The 26,386-nt window shown below is 36.9% G+C and overlaps 1 protein-coding gene across 2 annotated transcripts in view; it reads right to left on the minus strand.

The window, feature by feature from the left end:
• PDE3A (phosphodiesterase 3A) overlaps positions 1-26,386 on the minus strand; it is a 307,235-nt gene that overhangs the window by 57,865 nt on the left and 222,984 nt on the right. For both annotated transcript variants that reach the window (XM_039249014.1, XM_039249013.1), the window contains exon 3: positions 480-737. In XM_039249014.1, the coding sequence (XP_039104945.1) occupies positions 480-737 (258 nt within the window). The remainder of the gene's footprint in view (positions 1-479; positions 738-26,386) is intronic.

Consider the following 26,386-nt stretch of genomic DNA (forward strand, 5'->3'; position numbering starts at 1 on the left):
CCAGTATCAATTAAAAATGTTGAGTTCAAAACTTCTTAGGTTTGGGAAAGCCCCAGAGGGTACTCTGAAGTTTATCACACAAATAAATCATGAGCAGAGCATCTTTGGGCTTCAGAAGACACCGGAAATTAAACAGAACCCTACATTAGCATGGGAGCAGGGCCTTTTTCCTGTCGCTACTCCTCACTGCTACATTTTTATCTCACAGTACAGAGAATGGCATATAAGAGTAAAAAACTCCTTCAAAGTTTGAATAAAAAGGGTAACATAAAAAGGTAGAGCTTTCATTTGTAGAAAGCTAGTAGGTATAGAGACACAAGTCCTTATGTTTAAATTTTTATTCCTGTGATCACCATGATGAACACATCTTCACTGAGTCACTGACATGAATCTTCCATATGGGTTTGAAGTGACAAGAAACGGACCTAGAAAACAAAATAACAATTTAACCTTTCCAGGAATATGTCATTAATACTTACCTTAGGAATAGCCAGCTTGTCTTTTTCAGAGCTTTCTTCAGAATCAGAACAGGTGTAGTTTTCACTGAAGGAGATGACAGGATTCACGCGGGGCTTGTGAATAGCCTGGAAGGTGAGCTGGGTGCTAAGCAGGTTGCTCACGGCCCTCAAGGATGTGCACACGTTGGGAGGCAGGGAAGGGTCTGCCAGGAGGTCGGTGATGAGGCCATGAGCCTCACCCATCACGGCAATATCCACAGTAATACTGGTTCCTGAAGACTGAGACATCAAAGGAATAGTCAAATGAGAAAAGACCTGAAGCTGAAGGCACAGACAAAATTGGGCTTTTTCTCAATAATGGGCTGATCGACTCTTTCAGATTGCAGTGAAGTACATTCAAGTCACATTTCTGTTTCAAATTTTGTCCAAATGTGCCATGTCTTTTGCCATTTTTGTGTTCATGGCATGTTTTTAAATGTTAGAACTAGGGGAGGGGTGAGACATATTTGAAGTAATTAAAAAGATAAACACTAGCTTTGCAAAGTTTCAGAGAGCTGGAAGAAAACTTCCTATCAGCCTCTCCTTATGAAGAGCTCAACATTTAATTGTGCATTATTTAAAAATTTCATTCTTAAAGTATCATTAATATACTGTAAGCTTTTTTCTCCTCCCTCCACTTTTTAAAAGTAGGTTTCATGCCCAGTGCAGAGCCCAACACATGGGATGACCTCACAATGCCGAGATCAAGATCTGAGCTGAGATCAAGAGTCGGACACTTAACCGACGGAGTCACCCAGGTGCCCCAATGTACTGTAAACTTTTAATTTTAGTAATATCTTAACATGACAGTTTGGCCTGGTATGTGGTACTTATTTAATTAATATTAAAGATAAGCACAAAAAGCAGCTCCATTTGTGATCAATTTCACATACTGTCCCTCTTCTTGTGGTTGGTAAGAATAGTAGTTTTAGTTCTCGTATTCTGTGGCACATCTGTCATATTCTGCAAAGTGCCTCTAACACTGAGAGTCATTACTCTGTATTTGCTGAAGAAAAGAAGAACACAAAAAGCACAACAGGTATGATCCCTGTCCTGCTGGTCAGACCTGAATGCAGCAGGCAGGAAGGCATGAGAGCAAAGGTGAGTATGGGCAGCATCAAGGCTAAGAGGGTAGGTGTGAAGCTTAGAGACAGCACACAGGAAACTACTAATATTGGAATGGTGCCACAATATGAGGCACAGGGAGCCCACATACTGCCTAACTGCAGTAGTGATCAAGATACAGATTCTGGAACTAGGCTAACTTACTTCCAAATCTTGACTCCTAACCTTACCACTTTCGAGCTGCATGATCTCTGTCAAGTCACTAAGATTCTGTCCCATGATTTCTACATCTGTAAACTGGATATAGTAATAAGTAGTATAAGTAAACCAACTTCAGAAGGTAACTGTAAGACTTAAATGGGGCAATACATGTAAAGCAGTCAATACTGTGCTGGCAACTGTAAGGGCTCAATACTGATAATTGTAAAAATAATAATGATAATTCTGGAGTTTTTCAATAAGGATGTTAGAAGTCTGGCTATATATTTGGAAGAAATATATAGAAAGTTTAATCACCCACAACAGACTCAAAAATAAACTCCAGAGAGATGAAAAACTTAAGCATATAAAAGTACAAACAATTTATTAAAAGGAAATACTGGGAATTAAGTTATAATCTTGGAATGCTGGAAAAAATTACATAAATTCATAAACTGTCAATGAAATATATGACAGATTGGAATAAAGACATAAGCTTTTATGTAAGAAAATATACCATAAACAAAGATAAAGAACAGTGAGAAAATATTTGCCTCACAGAGAAGATAAAACATATCCAAATGAAGACCTTCTGAAAAAAATCAATAAAAGACAAATTTGGATAAAGGGAATGAATAGACAATTGAAACAAAATGTAAGTAATCAAATATATAAAAACCTACTCGTCTCCCTCATATTTAAAATGCAAATTAATATAATGAAAACTTTTACTCATCCAAGTGGCAAAATAATAAAGGATTGATAGCACCAAGTATTAGTAAGAGTTTGGGGAAATAAGCAGTGAGTCAAAATAACCCAGTAATTGTGGAAGGGCATTTAGCTGAGTTGTCAATTTGTCATTTAAATGTATATATCCTATCATCTAGTAAAACGATGCTGACAGACATCTAAAGAAAAACTGCTGGAGCTCCTGGGTGGCTCAGTCAGTAAAGCGTCAGGCTTCAGCTCTGGTCGTGATCTCAGGGTTTGTGGGTTCGAGCCCCGCATTGGGCTCCGTGCTGACAGCTCGGAGCCTGGAACCTGCTTTGGATTCTGTGACTTCCTCTCTCTCTGTCCCTCCCTTCCTTGTGCTCGCTCTCTCTCTCTCTCGCAAAAATAAGTAAACATTGTGGGGCGCCTGGGTGGCTTAGTCGGTTAAGCGTCCGACTTTAGCTTAGGTCATGATCTCGCAGTTCGTGGCTTCGAGTCCCGCGTCGGGCTCTGTGCTGACTGCCGGCTCAGGGCCTGGAGCCTATTTCAGAGTCTGTGTCTCCCTCTTTCTCTGACCCTCCCCTTCTCACGCTGTCTCTCTCTCTCTCCTAGAAATAAATAAAAATTATTTTAAAAAAATAAGTAAACATTAAAAAAAGATTCTTTTAAAAAACCTGCAAATATGTAAAAACATGAGGACAAAGACATCAAGAGTACAATGGTACTCTTATAACAACCAGAGAATACAGTCATAAATGCATATCTACAAGGAAAAGGATACAAAGTTGTATTATAAGTATATTATACACTGGTACATAGTTTTTAAAAAGATTTGGGTAGATCTATAAACGATTACTTGAAAAAAACATTCATATTGTTCACTGGTGGAGAAAAGTAGGTCTTCAAAAAAGTGAATATATGTTATTTTTATAATCATAAAAATATAAAAAATGATGAAAACACTCAATATACAGGAAGACATATCGTCTTGTAACAACTATAAGTAATTGATAAATTTTTCTCTAAAGATACAGTATAGAACAGTTATGTATTTTACCATGGAATAATAGTAACCATAATGGTCACAGTGGCAGCTGATACTTATTCAGCACAAGTCTACAAAGTAGGTACTTCATTTATTAACTTCATTTTTATGAAGATAAATTGCCAAAATCATAATCAGATAGCTGAAACATGGAAACATCAGGCTACACATAAAAGTACTCTGATTCTATAGCTTAGGTGCTAACCCCGTACACCAAAATACATGTTAAATTATTTTGTCTTATGTTCCTAAATATATCTGTAATTTTCTAATGCTCTGTAATGAACCAATATACACATTTAAGTGTAATGTTAGGATACACAATTATGCATACTACACATGTACCTACATTGTCAACTTCAAAACCGTTCATGAGAAATACCACGGAACTAAGTTAACATTTCCCTTTGGAAACACGTGTTTTCAAGTGCATCTCTAATTATGATGCTTCTAAAAAACACACTCAGTGTGACCTTCTGAAAAACTAATATTTATTCCTATCCTTGTTTTTCTAATAAACTTAAAATAACAAGTCACTCTACTGCTTCCCTTAAAAAATGAAAATTTAAGTCAAACTGCTTTTAGGATATAAAATTTTCAGACTTTCAAAAATGAAATTAACACTTTATGTTCTAATAGTTAATAATTAAAGAGGTTTTCTCAAAATGCTCTCACCATACAAAATTTATAAACCTGAAGAAAAAGGAGAGCATGTTCATTGATAATTAGAACTATAATTATTAATGACTTATTGCTGAGAGAACAAGTCTTTTTTAGAATTCTCTAATTTTATGACTTTTTATAGCATATTTTCTTTTTTAATGTATTTATGTACTCAGAAAAAAACTAAACATTTTTAAAGTAACTTTAAAATAGAAACAGTACTGAAAACTTATTCTCCTGTCATTGTTAGTGTTAACATAAGAATTTAGAAAGCAAGCATGTTATGTATCTCAATGCTATTTGTGTCATAGCTTTTGTAAAAGCAAAGGTCTTCAAGCGAAAACAAAGCAATATTCACGCCAGTAAGAAGCAAATTATCCATACTGGAATTGGCTATGAAAGCAAAATTTTTTTTGAACATTTTTACCACTGACAAAAGTATAGTTTAATAAAGTATACTTAATAGTGGAATGAAATCGGGTCTTTGCTCTATTGGTTTTCTGATTCAACAGTAGAATTGTTTAACAGTCCAAAGTTGCATCACACATAGAAGTTATCACTATGTTTTTGCTCAAATAACCAGACTTCAACGAGGCTTAAAATCTAAAACCAACAATCAGATGTGTGTGCCACAAAATCTCCAAGACTAACCACACGTGACCCACTGAAAGGCAAGGAGGCTACTATTTCAATAAGCAGCAGGCAAGTTATAAAGACACAAGTGAATTCAAGGAGTAAGTAACAAGGAATTTTAGGAGAGAGGGGCTTTGGTTAACGGTAAGGTTTTTCCATCAGAAGATAAAAATACTAAACAAGAGTGACTCACGCTGAGGATATTGCCATACCCTATCCAACTTTAAAAATAGTATTAATTTCTAGGCTTATCAATAAATACTCAGAAATATTTCATTTCACCATTTCACTGGTGAAACCTTAGTGATAATACTTACTAAAGGTTAAGTTTATACAAAAGCTACTTTAAAGAAAAGTCTTAAGCTAACAGCCTGAAATCATCTTTGAGTGCAGTAATGAACTATATACTAGAACATAAAAACCACAGTTGAGTCTTTTTATGGTGGAGATAATCAAACAAATCTTTTCCTTTTAAAAAAAAAACAGGATCAAACAATATAAAACATTCTACTTAGCAAGCTCTCCTTATAATAGAAATATTTATACTTAACATTTAAGAAGATGCAAGTATAATTCCCTACATACTATTTAAATGACAACCAAATTTGGATTGCTACTTTTAAATAGAAAATCTGGAATTTGAGTCTGATAAACAGTAGAGGAAAATATAGTTTTATATATCAAACCAAAAATAACTGATTCAAAGTGTCCAGTTTTTAAAATATCATCCTTTCCCCCATTTATCTCCATCAAGTCTATTTCACCGTCTCCAGGATGTAAATATATAAATTGTCTTGCTATACAATATGATCTAGTTGCTTCCAAGTTACTTTACTCATTGTAAAACCAAAGGTGGATGAAAATGAGGAGTTATAGATAAGAAGTTAAAGACACAGTAACAAGTATAAAAACTAAACATAACTCCTATACTAAGCATGATTCGATCAGTTCAATTATAGGAAATTTGTTTTCACTCCTACTCTGGCTGTGCTAAAACTTTGAATTACACTATTAGTATAATAAAAGGGAAAGCTTTGAATATGTGTAGGGATCAGAAAAAAACCATGCACTCAAGTTTGTGAAGGGTACTCAAGTTGCTAAATTACCCTAAGTTGCAAATTTTAAAAAATTCTAGATAAATCCATGTGATGAAATTACTAATAGCACGTAAAATAAAATTATATATCTTTAAGTAACATGCCAGATTATTTACTGTGGCACCGTGTTTGGGTTTCTGTCAATATATAATTTACAAATGGGGAATTTCTAAAAGAAATAATTGCTAAGAAGTTTTAGGAAATAGCTACAGGAATGAGGTAAATGAAAATAAAAAAGGAAGCAAACATCGTTTCACTTAAAGAATGAGAAGATGCCCAAGGGAAAAATTAGAAAAGGACTGGGAAACTTAATGTCAACAGCAAATTGCTGTTCAAAATGATCAGGGATGTTACCCGGTTTTGGAAGTGGGGTGAAGATGATACATCTAATTCTTGATTAACTCTCTGGAAGCAGCACCAATATAGTCAAGTTACAGCTTTTCTTCCCATACATTTTGAAGCAAAGATTAACCTGATAACTTAAATAGGTTGCATACATCCCCTCTTAGAGGCGGAAGATGTACTAAGTCTCAAGTCTTCTGACTCAGTGAATTAGTGAATCATCTGATGAGTCATTTGCTTTGGAGATTAATTTATTCTGACTGGAAAAAAAAAACAGAACTAGAAGGAGCATAAAAGCCATTCTTCATAATTCTACATGAAACTGAAAGACAGGTTACAACTACTAAAGAACAAGAATTGAAGACAACTACCTAAATAACCTAGTTGAGATGCTATATGCCTCAAATTAGACCCTCTTTTTTAATACTTTAATTTATGATGGTTTCTAAAACCAACCACACATGCTGTCTCTAGGCAGTATTATATCCACTGGGGGCAGATAGGCTCCTCCTCCCTTCTGAAATCAGAGACCTGAGTTAGATTTTCCCAAGGTCCCTTCCAATTCTATAAACCTAAAGCATTTCACATATATACATAAACATACATCAAAGAAGAAAATGATTTTAAAACTTATTTCTTGGCATCAGTAAGGATTAAAAATTTTTAAAAACAATTTAAAAATATTATATAGACAGAAAATTCTTTGTTCCACTGATTGCTAATTTTACCCAAGCTTGACCTTATAACTTATTGAGTTACTGGTGCTGTTTCTTTTCTATGTTAAAATGTCTAGTGTCCACTGAGTGCTCTTGAGGAAATAGGCCGTTCTCTGGAATTTCCACATGTTCTCCCAAGAATGGATTTGTACATTTGCCCAATGTCAGTTTCCTTTGGTCCCACATCTGCTGAGGCCAGTTGTATTTTGTCACTGTAAATTACCTATGTTCATAAAAAATACACAAGCCAGTGATACATGAGTAAAAACTGGACAAGTTCCTTTGAAAACTAAGTTGAACATCTTTAAAGACTTCATAAATGCATTTCATAAAATGAGGCCCTGATATTGATTTCTGATAAATTAAGTAGGACAGGTACAACTGTTAAGGGTTGAAAAAGAAAATGACAACATACCTGAAAGATTTTAACTCAGAATGCTTTTTATAAGTGCTTATTTCCACTGTGAAATAAACTGAAATAGGCAATGTATACAATGAGATACAGGTGTGGTGCATGTTAGACAATTTGCAACTTCAATAGGTATCTATTGGATACCTGCTCAAAGGAAACAGTCTTGGCTCTTCATCAAAAGATGTGTACAAGCCTGCATATTTATAAGTATTAAGTTAAAATATATCACTAGAGGTATACAAAACATAGGTCAAACTTTTATAATTCTCTACTTTAAAGTTTTTAAAATGAACAGACCAACTACGTCCTGATTATATCTGTTAAGAGAGTTCCGTGCCCTTTTAAATATAACACCTTTCGCTTGAAAGCCTTCCCGTGAAAGGAACTATTAATAATAAATAGTTGTGTCATAGTTAGCTCATTACCACTCCTGAAACAAGGAGTAGAAAGTAAAGTTTGGTTTATGAATTAGCATACGGGCGCAAAAAAGGAACAGGTGCCTATTTTAATCACACATGTGATTTGGAAGTTTGTGTATGTGAGAAGTTGGAAAGTAAAGTTATAAAGAACTGGGATAAAAGAGAGGAAGTTTTACTCATTCATCTATGTCAAGTTTTTATTTTATGAATTGATACATAGGGCCTTTCAGAGCAGAGGATCTACAGCTAGACTGCCTATATCCAAAACAGGAGATGATAATAAAATTATATTATTATATGAAACTATATAGTATTGTTGATGATTAAATGAAATCATGCACACAGACACCTCAGCAGAGTTGCTTGGCCCATTGTACATGTTTGATAAATATTATATGTCACCACCATTATTATTATGGCACTAAAACTTTGTGGTAAAGGACTGCATATGTGTTTGTCTTCAACATACACTGGGACAGTAGTTTTTCATAACTGAAGGTAGCATAGCGAAAATTTTTTATCAACAAAAACAGAATAACAAAAATGAAAACTTAAATACTTTCACTTCTTATTCTAGGTAAATCTAAAGATTGTATTCCCTACTCCCGTATACTCAAAATCATTTTGAGATTAATTTTAGGCTCTCAGAAAGTAACTGTACAAAAGTCTTGGTTTCAGTTAATATGGTTGATTGCACTAATATAATTTATAACACAGTATGTGAAAGGAATTCTAAAAACAGGCATCTTAGCTCCATTGTTGGAAAGTTTTTTTCTTCCTTTCTATTTAGTCATCTTGGGAGGCACCCTGGGAGGCAAACAGAGCATGGGAAGAACATTCTCAGGGTGAAGAGTGAGCTGGGGTAAAAGAGGAATAAACAGTGTAAGAGATGACACATAAAAGGAAAGAGTCACTGGAACTTTTCTTACCCAACTTTGGTCCTCAATGCTGGGAAAAGATGCCTGATGGGTTTTTGGGAACAGTCCCCTGCATCTCTAAAGCACAGTTTGCCACCCCTAACCCTCCAAATCATTTTCTGGGAGGCTATCTGTGGTACCAGGGAGTAGTATCTTGGTCTTTAAGGCATCAAATTCACTTAGAAGGTGAGCTGGATTGATAAATGATCTTTGGTGTATTACTGGTTCTGACCTCAAAGCCAGCAAAATTGCATATGTGTTTATACTTTCATAGGACCCATTTATAATTTTAGACTTGAAGCTGGTTGGGAAATTTTTTAAAAATGAAATCATGTGAAAATTTTGCAGTAACTCATTGTAGGCTGAACTTTGGCTAAATGCCATCCTAAGGAAGCAGATGTTTGCTTATTTTAATTTTCTGGCAGGGAATAGGAGTTTACATTTGGATTTTCTCCTTAAGATAATATATATGTACAGTAGGAGGAAAACATATAGGCCCCTTTATCAAACTGTGTTTCAACATCTTTGTGGGCTGGCCTCATGTGAGAGGTGAGACGCAGCAAAATTATCAGAGTTCTTAACTTCCTTCTCTTTTGATGTTTAAAGAACATTCCGTGCCACCAAATGGGATGTAGTACATGGTCTTATGTCCTTATATCCTTCCTTATAATCTGCAGATAACCCAAAAATTGTTCATCTGGTCCCTCTGTTTTCTCAGTGTCTTCCAGACACTAGCAAAGTCACTCAACAGCCGCAAAAATAACAATTAACACAGAACACTGTTTTATCATTTAGGAAATAAAACATACTTATTAAGCACCCATATTGCTAAGATAAGCTTAGCTGTCTGATTTCCAGGCTGCTTCTCTCAGTTTCTTCTAATTAGAAAAGATGAGGCGGCTGGTGGATCTATGAGGAATTCAGGTACAGAACCATTCGCGTGACTGCTCCCACAAATGAAGGTGAGCAAGTATCCTGTAAAGTATCAACTGTTACATAAATAAAAAGCATTATTATTTCTGTTGGTGGAAGAAACTACGTTTTCTGATTGAGCATGAGTTTATAAATCTAGAAAATTTAATACTCTGAGATGTAAATATGAACTCATAAAAGCTAATGAATTTTAATGGTGTTTTATCTGTTAAATTTTAAGAATTGTTATTAAACTTGAACTTGAGGTTTCTGTTTGCTTGGCCTGAAAACAATTTCAGTGAACAACAGATGGCAGCATTCTGCCTTTTTAAAGAAGTCTAATTGAAGATCTTTTTGAATGGGTGCTGCTCCCTCAGTAACGGGCATAGTAGTTTCTTTCTTTTTTTTTTTTTTTTGCAGGGTGGAAAACAAACAAATGCTAAGAGAAGAATAACATACATAAGATTATTGGTAGAAAGTAATACAAAATTTTAAACTGTGATATATGTCTCAGGATCATTGTCAAAGAAAAACTGTAATTACATCACTACTAATTCTTTTAAATTATAAACATTTCAGTTGTCACATTTTCCCATTTTCATAAGGTAAACACTGTAAAGATGACCTATTTGCATATACAATTTAAATTTTTCCACATGTAATTTTCCATTGTGACTAAAGTATATGTAAAAAACAAAACCAAAAAAAAACAAAAAACAAAAAACAACCCAACAAAACAAAACCATCAAAGTATGTATTCTAACACATCGGTTTTGTGAGCCTTCATTGGCATCTGTTTTATCTGACCTGTGTTATCTGTCACTAGACTCTTCCCGATCTCGTGGGCAATGGGCACTTATCTATGCTACTGATTTTCTCCAACAGGTGCCCAACCTGGAGATCTTCCCTTGGACTGCTGCAGAAGCACCCACACTGCTCACCACCTCATGCTGGGAGCATCAAAAACAAAAACAAATGAAAAACCAGCAGCTGTAACTTCAGAGAAACCTTGCATCTCTGACCAATTCTCACATGTATTCTTAAACTATCTCTGTCATAAGCACTTGTGACAGTTTTCAATTCAACTTTTGATGGGTGATCTTGATAAAGGTTTGTCTTCCTCTTTTAGGCTGTGTTAGGAGGACAAAGTCAATGCCAATTTTCCTTTACCAGTTTAACCTTAGACCCTACTTGCGTTTCTGATAGTTTTTAGGTACTCAATGATTTTAAAAATGAGTGCAGTCTCAAGTGGCATATTCTAAACCTCCAGAGAAATAAATTTCCTCTCTCCAGTTCTATACCTTTAAGAATATAAAAAGACAAATTACAGTGTCCAAGGTATTTCTTTAAGACAGATAACTGAATTTTCTGCAAGCCATCCTAAAACATTTAACCTTCTAGCACGTTTTCATGCTCTAATTTTAGTTTAAATAAAAATATTGAGAATTGTTAGACTGAAATACTGGAGACATAAATAAAATTATATTTAACAAACTGATTCTGGAATAACATAGTGAAATTGCCCAGGAAAATAGTATTGATAAAAGAAAGTGATCCTGGGGGCACCTGGATGGCTCAGTCAGTTAAGCGTCCGATTTCAGGTCAGGTCATAATCTCATGGTCTGTGAGTCTGAGCCCCATGTCAGGCTCTGAGCTGACAGTTTAGAGCCTGTAGTGTGCTTCAGATTCTGTGTCTCCCTCTCTCTCTGCCCTCCCTTGTTTGTGCTCTGTCTCTCTCAAAAATAAATAAACATTAAAAAACTAAAAAGAAGAAAGTGATTCTACACATTTTTCTATAAGCTGGTACATATATGAAATGAGTAAGTAGAGGATTCGGGTAAATACATGAGTATTTTTTTGGGGGGGTGGGGGTAGGATTTAAGGACTAGAGGAAGAGAAAGAATGACCTTTTAGTGAAAACACTCAGATGAAGTAGAGTGCTTCAGGATGAAAAGGATGTGTCTGTGTACAGCATAATAACTGTAGTTAATAATTCTATAATATATATCTGACAGCTGCTAAGAGGGTAGATCTTGAAAGTTTTCATCACAAGAAAAAATCTGTAATGATGCATGGTGTTGGATGTTAACTACACTTATCGTGGTGATCATTTTGTAATGTACATATATATCGAATCACTATGTTGTACACCTGCAACTAATATAATGTTACATGTCAATCATACTTAAATTTTAAAACAAAAGAAGAAAAGGATGTATCTGGAGAGGTTTGAGGGAATACATCATGACAGGAACATGAGCCAAATGATTACCTACTAAGAGTAATGAGAAACCCCTGCAGGTTAGTGACATCATCAGTACGTGCGGAGGAAGGAGTCAGGCTGACTTTCAGGCTTATGACTTGGACACATGATAGTTAAGAATCTTTCCCTAAATTAGAAATCACAAGAGAAGGAATGAATTTTGATGTGGATGCTGAGATATTCATCTTTCAGTAAATTATGTGATATTCACAGGATGATTCAAGTTGCACATTAAGAGAGATATCTGAACTGAAAATATACACCTGGGTGTTAATGACACAGGTACAGTCATTTCAGTAATACCCTATGTGGTAGTGTATAAGGAGAAAGAAACGTAGACTTAAGGCAGGACCATAATCAATACCAATTTGAAAAGGTCAGGGAGAAGAGAAACTAGCAAAGGAAAATAGAAAGGACAACTGAAAATTAAGAGTATGGGGTCAAATGGATCGAAGAAATGCTTCTGTCAAGAGGAGAGGTATGGCCGGTGAATTTGAAAGATTAATAAATTCTGAAAAAATATCCATTAGTTTAGTATCTGGAAGGTCACTGGTAACACTGGAGAGAACAATTTTAGTGACATTCTGAGGTTGTAGGTCACACTGCAATAAATCAAGCAAAGAAAAGATATGAAAATGGAAACAATAGAGACAACTCTTTCCTGAAAACTAGCTATAAAATGGAAGATAGCGATTATGTCTGTATCTAGAGGGAAAACAGGCTCTAAAGAACTGGGTAGCAAGTGAGCAAGCATAAATGTTGAAGGGAGGAATCCCACTAGCTAGTGTGAGGGGTTTAAACTGCAGTAAAAACAGTGAGATATTACAGACATCAAGGTCTAAGAGAAGGGGGTAGAGGGTGACTAACGTTTTCCATGGTAACAGTGAGAAAAAAGATTATAGATTTGCAGGTGAGAGGTTGGAGTTCCTATACTTTGGTTTTTATTTAACTCTGAAGATTAGCCATGAGTCCCTTGTAAAGAAAGTGATGTAGGCAATGTTGAGGTTAGAATTATAAAGGAGAATAATGTTTGGAAAAGGAGTAAGAAATAGCTGGCTAGATTCTCAGGCAATCCTGAAGGTCCAGCTGAGGTTAGAGACCTCAGCTCCAATATGTTGTCTGTGTACTTTCCGGTGTAAATCAGCATGAAATTTTACACAAAAAGGCAACAAAGTGAAACAGGAGGGATCTGCCAGATGGAAAAGAAAGAAGACTGAACAACTGGACCAGAGATTCTGGCGAAGTGGAAGAGCAGGCACAGAGTAGGTGAGAAACAGAGCAGTAAAGCTTGAAGAAGCAGGGAGTCAGGATACAGGGTCGGGTGTTGGTATGAGAAAAACAAACACAGGATTCCATTAGTAGACTAGTCTCTCAGACATGGAAGGTTTCTGCTTTTTATTAGCACAAAATAAGGCTGAAAAGGAAATATGAAGCCTGATTTTAGATGAATGAAGGACAAAGTTTTCTAATTCTATCAGTTGGCAATTGAATGATGAAAGATGTCTGAGTAGGAAAATGATGTAATTGGACAGCGCACAGTGTTTGAGGAAGATTAAGGTGTGGAGAGAAGAAGCCAGATTTGACCAGGGGCTGCCACCACAATGATTCTGTGGAACTAAGATACAGTATAAATGACCAGGGAGGGAAGAGTGAAAGTAACATTAAGAATCAATTGCACCCGTAAATTCATTCAAGGCTGAGACATGAAAAAAATACAATGTATTGACTCCTGAAGTTTTCTTTTGCTCTGCCCATAATATTCTTTCAGCTCCTTCTTTCAAGAATCTCTTCAAGTGCTCTTGCCCTCACAAATAAAAGGTGGAGAGTTCACAGGTCATTCAACAAGGAAATATGGAGGCACAGGGAAACATCCATTTCTGCCTCATTTGTTCAACAAATATTAACTGAACATCTACTGGATACTTGGTACTGTCTATACCCTAGGGCTATGGAGATAAATGAATTTGGCAGCTGCCCTCAAAAGGCCTGCAGATTAGTGGAATATGTTCAGGGGACTAAAAGCGATAGGAGGACTGAAGAGGAAACTAAAGGAACCCAGTGATGAACCACCACCGCCTCTGGTTACCAGGAGGGAAGTAAGTTGTTTCTTAAAATGCAGGTGTCAAAACACCCAGATCTGGTCAACATGAGTGCCCTGAACTGAGTCACCATTATCATCCATACCTCTCCTCAGTATATGATCAAAATAAACATCAATTCTCCAGCGAAGAGAAGCATGAGAAGGGAGAGGGATTGGTTGCAAAGATACTCATCACTCACACATAGAAATGTCTGGGGTCTTGACACTTCCCTCAAAACCTTCAGCCCGTAGAACTCTCATAGCTCTAACATCCTATACCAACTAACTCCCCAGCTTCCCATTCCCCAGTAAATCTCAAAGTACTTGAGGGTCTGCTTCTTGCTAACTGGTTTTAAGGGATGAAATAAGCTTACCTGTGAACCATTTGGCATGCAGAGAAGGTTTGAGTAAAATATTAAAAATATTACAAATTAAAAATATTACATCATTGAGTAATATCATTTCTGGGTTTTCCAGAAGGCAACTCATAGCTCTACACATTATAAAAGGAATGACTTTCAAAGTTTGAAACTAATGCACAAAAGGTTAAGAAACTTGTCCAACATTGCACAGATAGTAAGTGGGACAGGTGGTATTCCAACCCAGGCATCTGGACCTACACTATTAATCACAAAACATAACTGCCTATCCATATCTGGGATAACTACCCCTATATATGGTCACTTACTTTTGATGATATAAAATATCTTTGACAATTTGTTACCTACTATTAGTTCTATAAACTCTTCCTTCAATTAATCTTCATCAATTTAGGCTCTCTGTATCAAGGAGAACTTACTAACATCATGAGTATACTCTGAGAATTCATATCATTATATACCCTTCCTTTACATCTTTTTTTGAAAATCAAATTGGACTCTTTCCAGAATGAATTTTTGGGGACGGTCCCAGTATTATGTTTCTCCATCAAGGAAAATGCCATTTAGTCTTTGTCCTTATTTCTCTTACTTGAGCCAGATATCATATAATATTTGCTCCTGGAAGGAAAAACTGGTGGTTCTTGTCAAGACTTCTGTTGCTAATAGGAAAGCATCTGTCTTCATTTTCCTTTTAGGTGGTAATGAAAATAAAATTTTATAATGCATCTGTCTACAAGTCTGGGTTAATTACTTCAGTTTAAGAAACTGGTTTCAGTTATATCTTATTATATTCATAATGTTATGAGACACTCTGATAATAAATATGATTATCTTTGGGTCAATAGACCCCAGTAACTCACCAAGATATTTAATAGGCAGATGTTGAGCCAGATTATAGAGGTTCTGTATGAGAAACATTTCAAAATGATACCCTACTCCTCATGTTTAGCAACAATGTGTTGCTGAGTGAAGAGGAAATCAGGCAAGAAAAGAAGTCATTTGGTCATAATGATGAGTCACTCAACATTTATGTCACAGATTTGTTTTCTTCCTTGTGGACATAATTGTTAGTTTGGTCAGTGCTTCCATATGCTGTTAGTATAGCAATAATAGCATATTGAAGGAATACAAATGGCCAACAATTTGTTGAAATTCAGCATAGATTCTTTAAGACAAAGGTCTACTCAAAGAAGACAAAGTGACTTCAGAAATTATCTCCTAAGATTATGATCTTACAAGATTAATAAAAGTGTCAATTAAAAAGTGGTTAATTTTTTCCCCTGGGGAACAAGAGGGAGGATCCAGGGAGAAGTTGATAGTGAATTCCTCTTTAGCCATCATTTCAGTCTTTTAGTTTTATTTCATCTTAAAAGAAGATGTGAATGGAAATATAATTCAAGAACTTAATTAAAATATCCCATAGAAAAAAAAATAAGCAAAGCTTGATTAAAACAAACACAGAACAGAAGCAATGAATGTTTTCACATGCTGATTCTGATGCAAACTAAAGGCTGAAATTAATATAGAGTGAGATCTAGCTATAAATTGTCTTCTTGCTGGTTTCAATATTTCTAACAGATAATTTAAACTTACTATCGTATCTCAGTTATTAACCATACTCTACACGGGCCCGATAGATTGAACAGACTTTCAGATACCCATCAAGCGGGTCTTGTAGCTTTTGATCAGTCGGCAGAGTTGACTGTTGCCCTTGGGATTACTGTAACATTTTGATATCAACGCCTATGTCCAGTGAGATGTCCGAGTTCTTAACTCTCTTCATACTATACACAATGGATGTTGTGACTGACTCTCTACAGTAATTATGGTGATTCCACATCTAAGGCCAGGAATTTGGTCAAGGATGTGTAGGTAAGTCTGAGGTACTGCGATTCAATAAAACATGAGGGAAACTTTGCTCAGTGCTTCTAGGGAAAAAAAATCTTAACCCTCCAAAAGGAAGCAATGTTACCGCCAGCAGTCACCTTTGGATCACAAGTGGCATCTGCTTTAGCATGATGCCAATAGTGTAGACAGTAGCAAAGTAGAAAGAATAAAAAAACCTAGGTCTGTTACAATGTTATTGAGTGATGAATTCATTAGCCCTGAAGCCTTCTTTCCCCTGGACTTATTATAAGAAATAACATAACAAGCATTTCAGATTATAAGCTACCACTAATCTGAATAAAGTTTTCTTTTTCTTATGGTTGGAAGTAACTAATACAGCACAAAACTCTACCAAATGTATAGGGAATTAGTAGATAAGGAGGTGATAATGAATATAAAGTTTTATAATGTATCTGTCTACAAGTCTGAGTTAATCACTTTATGGTTTTTTTCATTTTCATTTAACTTCCAGTTAGTTAACATACAGCACTACAGTTTAGTTTCAGGTGTACAATACAGTGTCTCAACACTTGTATATACTAGCCAGTGTTCATCACAACAAGTGCAGTCTTTAATCCCCATTCGCCTATTTTATCCATCTTCTTCCCCCTCCTCCCACATCTCCCTCTGGTAACCATCAGTTTGTTCTCTATAGTTAAGAGTGTTGTTTTTTTATGCTTTTCCCCTTGGTCTGTTCTGTTTCTTAAATTCCACATATAAGTGAAATCATATGGTATTGGTCTTTTTCTGACTGACTTATTTCACTTAGCATCATACTCTTTAGCTCTATCCATGTCATTGCAAATGGCAAGATTTCACTGTATTTTTATGGCTGAGTAATATTCCATTGCATATAATATGTACACACATATACATACCTACACACACACACACACACACCCCTCCTCTTCTTTATTCATTCATCAGTTGATGGACCCTTGGGCTATTTCCATAATTTGGCTATTATAGATAGCCGATGTTTATAGCAGCATTATCTACAGAGCTCATCACTTTAATTTGAAAAATTGGTTTCAGTTACTTTATTATATTCAGGATATTATGAGGCAATGAAATATGATTATCATAGGTTCAGCAAACCCTGGTAGTTCACTGGGGGCTATGAGAGCACAGCGATGATTAATTTCACTCTAGCTAAGTGACTCACGTCTAACATCAGCACTCAGTACACTATCCCTATTTGTGTCTCAATGCAAATTACCAATGCTAGGGGCTTTCAATATGACTTGCGATAATCAAAATGCCATTCATAAAATCTTCCTGTGCAAATGTACTCTACTCTCACATGTGGATTTTGTGAGCTTTTTGACAATAAGAATCATTTTATATTTATTTCTACTCCCACAGCAACTTTAACCATGTTTAGCAAAAAGATGCCTAATTACTTTAAATGAATTCTCGTACTCCAGTTCTTCTTGATAGAAAATACACAAAATTTATCCAGCCCTTTATTGGGTTGAAAATTTTAATTTGGCTTTCTATGCATTTCTAAAACAGGTAGAATTTCATAATTCTTAATTTCTTCCCTATTGTTTCAGTTAATTATTTTTTCTTCTTTCCAATACCGGTCCTTTCCTCTATAATTTTAAACTCATTCTTCAAACATGGACAGCATAGTTCTTTTAATCTGTGTTTTTCTTATTCACTCTTTTTTTCTCCCCTTTCTCTCCTCTCAACCTAAGAATATCATTAGCATTTTCCTTCCCCAAAAAATTGTTCTTTGACCTCATCTAAAATGATATTTATTCCTTTTAAATACTAACCTATTAAGCCCTTGGAAAGTGAGCTCTCCTCTCTCTTGACACCCTTTTTAAAGATATTTAATCTTCAGTTGATGGCAATCTGATTTATGTCTCTGATAAAATAAAATCCTCAGGGTACCCGGCTGGCTCAGTTGGTTAAGCGTCTGACTCTTGATCTCAGCTCAGGTCATGATCTCATGGTTCATGGGATCAAGTCCCAAGTGGGGTTCTGCACTGACAGCACGGAGTCTGCCTGGGATTCTCTCTCACCCTCTCTCTCTACCTCTCCCCTGTTTGAGCATGCATGAGCATGCTTTCTCACTCCCTTTCAAAATAATTAGATAAACTAAATAAAGTAAAATCCTCTATCAAGTGCAATCAAGATCTTCATGAAAATATCTAACAACAATATTTCTGGTTTTGTCTTCCTTCGCCCAGCATCACAGCCTCTTTTTCTTGCCCTGGCTTTCCCTAGTCCCTCTGAGAAGGAATTCCATGCCTCCTTTGCTGGGTCTTCTTCCCTCCTTAAACGTTACAGAACCTCTGTACTGGTTTTTCCTCCTTCTATCTATGCCCTTCCCTTTCAGCTCTCGCCTTGCATTAGAGTGAAAACCTGACAATGTGGAGCTCCAACACTGACCATTTCTCTGGGCTCAGGCCAGTGTACTTATCTGCTCCCTGGACAGATTCACTCAGATACCCCACAATCATTACCTTCCCAAGGAAAATAATTCACCTCCATCTTCTAGATTCTTCTTTCTCTCCTTTAGTTTTTATTTTGGCTAATGACAAAGTTACTTACCTGAACTGGACACTCTTGACTTTTTCTAACGGATTTTTAACTTTCTCACCTCCAACATCAAACTGATCACTGCACCTGAAAATTTCTACTGAGGAGTCACTCAACTATTCCTTCCTTTAGAATTCCTTAACCCCTGCCATAATCCATCTCATTATTTCACATGAGAATGGCTGCAGGGTTTTTTCTCCCAGTGTTTTCCTACCACAAACTTGTTTTTCCGAATACAGAGATACTAATATGCTGCTCTGTCATTTTCTTAGATGGTTTCCTGAAGATGCCCTCCATCTCTCATTACCACCTTTCTTCGGTTTATTCCTACTATAGAACAAGATTCAACTTCTTGGTTGGGCTTTAGGTATCTAAAACTTAACCCTTAACACCCGTTTCTTCCCCAGTTACATTTCCACCTATCCGACTAATGTGTTTCCTCCTCAACTGTCCTAGATTATCTCCTCAATATGCTACCACAACCCCATGCCTTTGCTTATGGTATTACTTCTGCCTACCACTTCATTTCTCTGATATATTGGCTTTAAGGATCAAGATCCAACATCAAAACATAAAACATTTTAGCCTCATTCCCAAACTGACACCAAAGTAATCATTTCAGCCTCAAAGGCTCTGTAGCACTCTTTCCCAACATCTATTATCATATTGCACTATTGCTAATTGTTTGTGAATAACTTCCTTGCCAGACTGTGAATTTGAAGCAAGAATGATTTTTATTAATTTTTATAATCTTAGCACTCAGCATGCTGTAAGAACTCCAGAAACATAATTATTAAATGAATTCTGCCTTCTAACACAATATGTTATTCTTAAAAATTGTTCTCAAAAGTTTGTAGGCTCTCAATCACACTAATCAGTCCAAAAAGCGTGCCTTTGCCTGGTCCTTATAGTCAAGCAACATCCCCTTCATGTTCTCATAACCTCCTACTGAGTATCATGTTACTTAAGGTGATGGCCTACAATCAACATGCTCGACTGACTAGCAAACATAGATTCCCGGGAGCCGCGAACAAAAAGGGAGTGTTGAAGAAAGGAGAGGTGGCATGTTTGAATTTTCTTTGGATGCCCTCTCTGATTTTCCTTAGTCCTTGACGATGGGACACACTACTTATTTTCAGGGCTCTGTTTGTGGTTATTACTCAAGCATATGTGCACATTTGACAGAAAAAGTGGCTTTGTTCGTGGTAATGATATAGTCACATTATTGGAAAATTCTAGAACACAGAGGGAAACAGAAGATTAAAAAAATTTGGATGCATTGCTAAAATAGTAGTTTTATATAGTATTCCTATATAATTCTATGGCTATATACAATGTTTAAATTTCTTTATTGAGCGCAGGCTGATCATGTATTCCTCTGAAGAGAGAATTCTGGGTATCTCCAATTAATCTGTTTTCTCAAAACAAATACTGACTTTTGAGCTTTCCACTGTTATTAGCACATATCACCCCATATGCTCTTTCAGACAACATTCTTCCTTCAGATTTACAAAATTTTAAAAAAGCCTGTTAAGTCAAATATTTAAACAGATGAGATTTACCACCTTTCCACAATATAACTACTCAAGATGGTGAATAATTGCCTTTATGCTCAGGAGACATACTGGTATCTGTGCTGAGATTTTAGCCATAAACTGTAAATGCTATATTGGAAATTATGTTTGTCAGGAAGAATGTATTGTGGTAAGTATTTCTTGCTGATGAGTTATGATAGCGAATACTAGAAAGGAGCAGCTGGGAAGGAAGAGCTTGTTTTGTTGCAACTCAAATATTCCTAACTCACCAACTCGTTCTCAAAAGAAGCTGGCAGAAAAGGCTCTGACATTGAGAAGGACACACTAAGCTGATGGCAAGATGACAGTAACCATTAACATCATTTGTCTCTTTACTCTGAAAGTATATGTTGTGACTGAACTTCTGACACTAGAGTCTTCTCCTCAGCCTATATAAAACCCACAATTTCGGAAACATCCCAGTCTCTGCCTTGGTAGAATACCTCTTACTCTTCTTTAATTCTATATTCTTCCCAAATCTCTACACTTCTGTTAACGACCATTTTTTTTCTACCAACCTTTTTGAAATAACAATTAGTATTTACAGTCTTCATTTGCTAATTTTCAATTCAGATTCCAATGCACTGAGCTGATCTTCCAGAACCAAGACTGTAATTTCTCTTGCCATCCCAGTGGGTTTTAATTGCCAAATTCAAAAGATACTTTTCAGGTCCTGCATTACTCAACTTCTTCATAGACATTTACGGTATTGGTAACTTGCATTTTCTGGAAACCTCATTTCCTTCCATTCCCATGATATCATGTCCATCTAGCTCTTTTCCTATCTCTCTGTACAGTTTTCTTCTCTCTTCTGGATTTTTTCCTCCTCCTTCCCTATCCTTCAACATTTTAAAAGCCATTTCCATAGGTTTCCCTCTTAGCCCACTGCTCTTCTCTATTCTATAGACACTCCCCAAACTTGTTCACATGGTCTCATGAAATCTGTATAATCTTTCCTGGCTAACACACCTAAACCATCTCTGCCCAAAACTTCTCTGTCCGGTGCCTCTACTGTCGCTGGACTCCGTGGAGATGCCATCGCTCCTCAGAGCGTAGCACTCATACCTCACTTACGGACTTTCCTAATCTGCTTCTCTGACACTATAAACTCATGGCATGTTCAATTCCCCCTCCCCCAAATCATTCACCTTATCTTGAAAGCCTTAACTCCCCTTCCTCAACTTCATTTCATTGATCACTGACTGAGCCTTGGCATTTTTACCTGCAATATAGCTTGCTACTCTATTTCACTCTTAAAAAGAGTATTCACTGTTTTTTAATGCTCTAGAAGCACTTAACTTATATTTGCCACATTTTTAAAAAAAATTTTTTTTAATGTTTTTTATTTATTTGTGAGAGAGAGAGAGAGAGAGTCTGAGCAGGGAGGGTCAGAGAGAGAGGAAGACACAGAATCTGAAACTGGCTCCAGGCTCTGAGCTGGCAGTCAGCACAGAGCCAACGTGGGGCTTGAACCCACGAACTGTGAGATCATGACCTGAGCCGAAGTTGGACGCTCAACCGACTGAGCCACCCAGGCGCCCCCACACGCCTTTTTAAAAATCATACACCATGGTGAAAGTAGTTACTTCCTCAATATTCCCTGCCCTCCATCTCTCATTACCACCTTTCTTTGGTTTATTCCTACTGTTCCATTACTACTTAATTCTTCCAAAAACACTTTTTCTGACTCCCCACTGTATACCAAATTGGGGTAGATACCCATCATCTGTACTTCTATATCATCCTAATTATATATCAGTCACTGGCCTGAAATTAGAATGCTTTGTTTGCATATCTGTCTTCACCACTAGGCTTTAACTCTTTTATCTCCAGTGCTTATCTCAGGGTGTATAATCCATTAGTTGCATACAAAATGCTTAGCAAGTTATTAGATGCATTTATTTATTCACTGATTTATTTGCCCAGGTAGACTTTTTATATTTTTAATGTTTACTTACTTATTTATTCATTTATTTATTGAGAGCAATAGCAAGTGAGCTCATGTGAGAAGAGGAGGAGCAGAGAGGGAGGGGGGAGAGAGGGAGAGCACAAGCAGGTGTGTGAGCAGAGGAGGGAGAGGGAGAGGGAGAGGGAGAGAGAAAATCCAAAACAGGGTCCATGCTCAGAACAGAGCCAGACCCCATGCTCAATCTCACGACTGTGAGACCATGACCTGAGCCAAAATCAACAGCTGCATGCTTAATGGACTGAGCCACCCAGGCGCCCCTTCCCAGGTAGACTTTTCTAGTTCAAAACCAAAAACGGAATAGCCAGCATGTTATGGTCTGTTTGGCAATGATAATTCTCAAGAAAAGTGAGTACACCAGCATTATGGTTTATTTATCAGTCTCTCGTGAGATAAGCTAAAATTCATAAGTTCTTTGAAACCTCGATTCTCTGGATGAATTCAGTAGAAAAATAACTAGGTGTTATTTTTTACCAGCCCCTTAGTAAGGCTCATGACACCCAGCCAACACAGCCTGTCATCACTGCCTATGATACCTTAACAAGGCACAGGTCTTGGCCATTTGCCTCAGGCATGGGAAGGTTACACCTGTGTGTTAGAATGAAGCTGATCCTGTCACTACTCCCTTGTGAAATGGAATTGTGTTTTGGATTATGATACCAGCAATGAGATACTAGACCTTAAAACTGTATACTAACTGCTTCTGATTGAGAAATGTTGTTATTAAAGTAAGATTAGATGGTGGTCTGGCTCTAATGTAACTTGACAATTGGTTATTCATTTCTTTGTTATGACACTCCATTCAAAACAGTGAAATCTACATATGGTTTTATATGGTCTTTGAACTGTAGCACTGCCCAATATATGCAATATACCATATCACTGTCCAATCAATGAAAAAGGGAGATAAGTTTACAGAACATTATGTCTCTGTAGCTGAGAAATAAATGAATCATACGCTTGCTGTTTTAGGACTTTATGGGGACAAGTGCAACATGGCAATAATGACTATCACCTGAAGTCATATTCAGGAACATATTGTTTTGATTCTGGTAATGCTCAGGCAAACTCCAGCATGTTAGATAGGTGATACTGAATAATGGCCATTGTAGTATCAACAATGGCAATACTTATGCTTGGTACAAGTGCTCTGTACTTTCTGAGAGGACAGAGAGGACACACAAAGTAGGACACTGCTATTAACACTACAGCTGTCCTAAAGTTCATCCTCGGGGAAACAGGAACACAGTATGTAATGGATCTACCACTGCCTGCATGCTCTTGAGATTTACATCCAAGTATACTGTGTGTGAAATATGTCTTTAGGAATATATTTCTAATCTTGAGTCTATCTGTAAAACACCTTGGTGCTGTCTGAGGGGGGTGTATGGGTGATTTATATTTATATCCCCTCTCTAATTCCCATTGTCCTGCCCATTTTGGTTGTGTTTCTTGACACCAGCTTTCTAAGAGGTATTCTTTGATGTTAGCGTTATGTTCCTTGCTCTTGACCTCATGCCTCCTCTGAGATCTGGATCTACTCAGGAATAAAAGACACTGATCATGCCACTATATGGGCCCCTGCCTCCTACCAATGAGAGGGGAAAAGGAAGCAGAGGAAACTGTAAGGGGCTGTATGAAACCTTCATAATCTTCATCATCATCTCCTACATCTCCCTAGACCCTAAGTCAGAACCAGAAAGTGAAATTAAAACGAGATGAACACACTCCCCACAACTGCACTCTTACTGTTTATATTTGGAAAATATTTCATGGCTGAGCCTGTATATGTATTTGGAGCATGGAATGGTAACAGTGACTGTACTGGTTTCATTGGCAGCATAACAGGCACACAGAAACTGCTCTAGGTTTGTCCATCACTTGAGCCAGTAGTCTTGACATCTACATTATCTGTTGCCACTGAGAAAAGGGCAAAAGATTTTTTTACCAAACTGAGATGATCAGTCCCCTTGTAAGCACTCTGTTATCACTGCCAGTGTGGGCCTAAGACTGAAACCGGGTAACACAAATAGCTAACTTTTTAAGCCCTTCTTGTCCCTTGCCTCCAATTCCCTTGGTATACTAGATGCTTTTCATTTCAGCACAGCACACAGGTCTACTGCCATCAAAACAGTGTATCATATCATTCACTTCAGATAAGAAGGAGGAAGTGACCTGGGTAACACACCTCCATCTTCAAATATCAACTCATTTTGGTATTTGTGGTAACAAGTAATGTGAGTGATGGCAAACAATGACAAAAACTTTCTCTGGTCTAAATACCTTACCCCTTTTGTCATCCCTGAATTAACTGTGGAAATCAATACATCCAATTACATGGCCCAGGAATAGGCACATCATTTAAAAATGTAGCTGACAATCCAGTGAGTTAAAATTTTGAGAAATTCCAGGCATTAAAATTAAGTAAAACATTAAAGTTTCTGGCAGTGGGAGGGATGGAGTATGAAAGGAACAGGTCGGCCTGGCTCAAGAGTGTGGCCTGGATCCGTTTCTGAGAGCAGTCCCTGGTATTTCAGATATCCTTGCTTCTACACATGGACACATAGATTTTCTAAAAGTTCCTTTTTCCTTTCTCATTCCTCCAAATGGTGTGGGGATCACAGGCAACACAGGGCAAGATGGTGATGCCAAAGCTGTCTGTACATATGCACAGGTCTGTTATCCATTAGGTATTTTTCAGTCCTGGGATAAATCCACAGAACCTGGTCCCCCTCCCCCACCCCCCCTCCCGGAGCCCATTGTTGCCATTTTTAATCCTTCAGGTGCTGCTGAGTGTGCTTCCAAGGCTGTCAGGATCCACAAAAGACCTTTTGCAGATAATATTTCTGAATGATCACATTATAGTCCTAATTGAAGCTGTGTAGTTCATGGCCCTCTGAAGCTGACAGTGAAATATGCCATTCTCTGAGCATGTGTCCCTTATCAGAGCCACTTAAGGTAACAACGTCCTACAAAAGGCTCTCTGGGTCTCTGAAGGTACACAGCCCTAATTACTCCTACAGTCAGGGAAAGCTTTGGACCACTTCTGGGAATGCAAATGAATGAAACCCCATGTGACAGCTGTAATAAAAGGCTCCTGTCTTTTTGCAAAACATTCAAATGCCATCTGGCAATTTCGTTGACGTCAGCAGGCACAGAAAAACAACTGCCCCCACTGCCTTCTTCATCATTCCCTTCCACCCCCAACTTTGCTCTCCCCTCCTCCCTGGCAAAAAGCTCGGACTTCTAGTTGTGGAGGACAGGAGCAAAGTCGCCATTTAAAAAGATTTTTCTCTATTTCTTGTTTGCTCCGTTTTAAGAACCAGCTTTAGCATCAGAGCAACAGTGCCATTTGGTCCCAGCTCTCCAAATTCCAGTGGGAGGTTGTATAGATCATTATATTAAAAAGAAATTTTAAAGTCTTTTCTATTTGTGTTTTAGGAATTGAAGTACATTTATTCCAAGACTAGAGGTGTTAAAGAAAACTGTTAATATGACTTGTGACTCCACACATGCTCTCTTTGATCACGGTAAATAAACACCTAGTGTTACACTGAGAATAAGTCTGCAGCCTCAGGCTGAATGCAATGGCTTGAGAGCTAACATATCTGCACACATCTTTTAATAGTTCACTAGAAGCTTGAGTGGACACATTTTTTTTCAATGTTGAAATCATATTATATAGTTATCAAGCTCTTTGCCTCAGATCTAACTCCATGAAAAACATATTTTTCTAAATTATTGAAAAAAAGCAAATAAGTCAACTGAATGTTTGCACCTCATCAAAGAAACAGAATCATAAAAGAGACACCCATCCAACACAAATCCTTTCCAGAAGCCCTAATTAAAACAAAACAAACAAAAAACAAACTCTAATATTTACACATAGTATAAAAGAGGATGGACAATTTAAATTATTATTGCCTGTTATGACTTTTTTATTTAAAAGGGAGAAGTTGAATACTCACAATACCCAGTCTGTTCCTGGAAGTGGGAAAGCACTATTAACCATAAAGAGTAAACTGGTCTCATTAAAAGCCAATCAATCAGCTCCTTTTT

Source organism: Hyaena hyaena, unplaced genomic scaffold, assembly GCF_003009895.1.
Source record: "Hyaena hyaena isolate Hyena2069 unplaced genomic scaffold, ASM300989v1 scaffold_326, whole genome shotgun sequence".
Taxonomy (NCBI): Eukaryota; Metazoa; Chordata; class Mammalia; order Carnivora; family Hyaenidae; genus Hyaena; species Hyaena hyaena.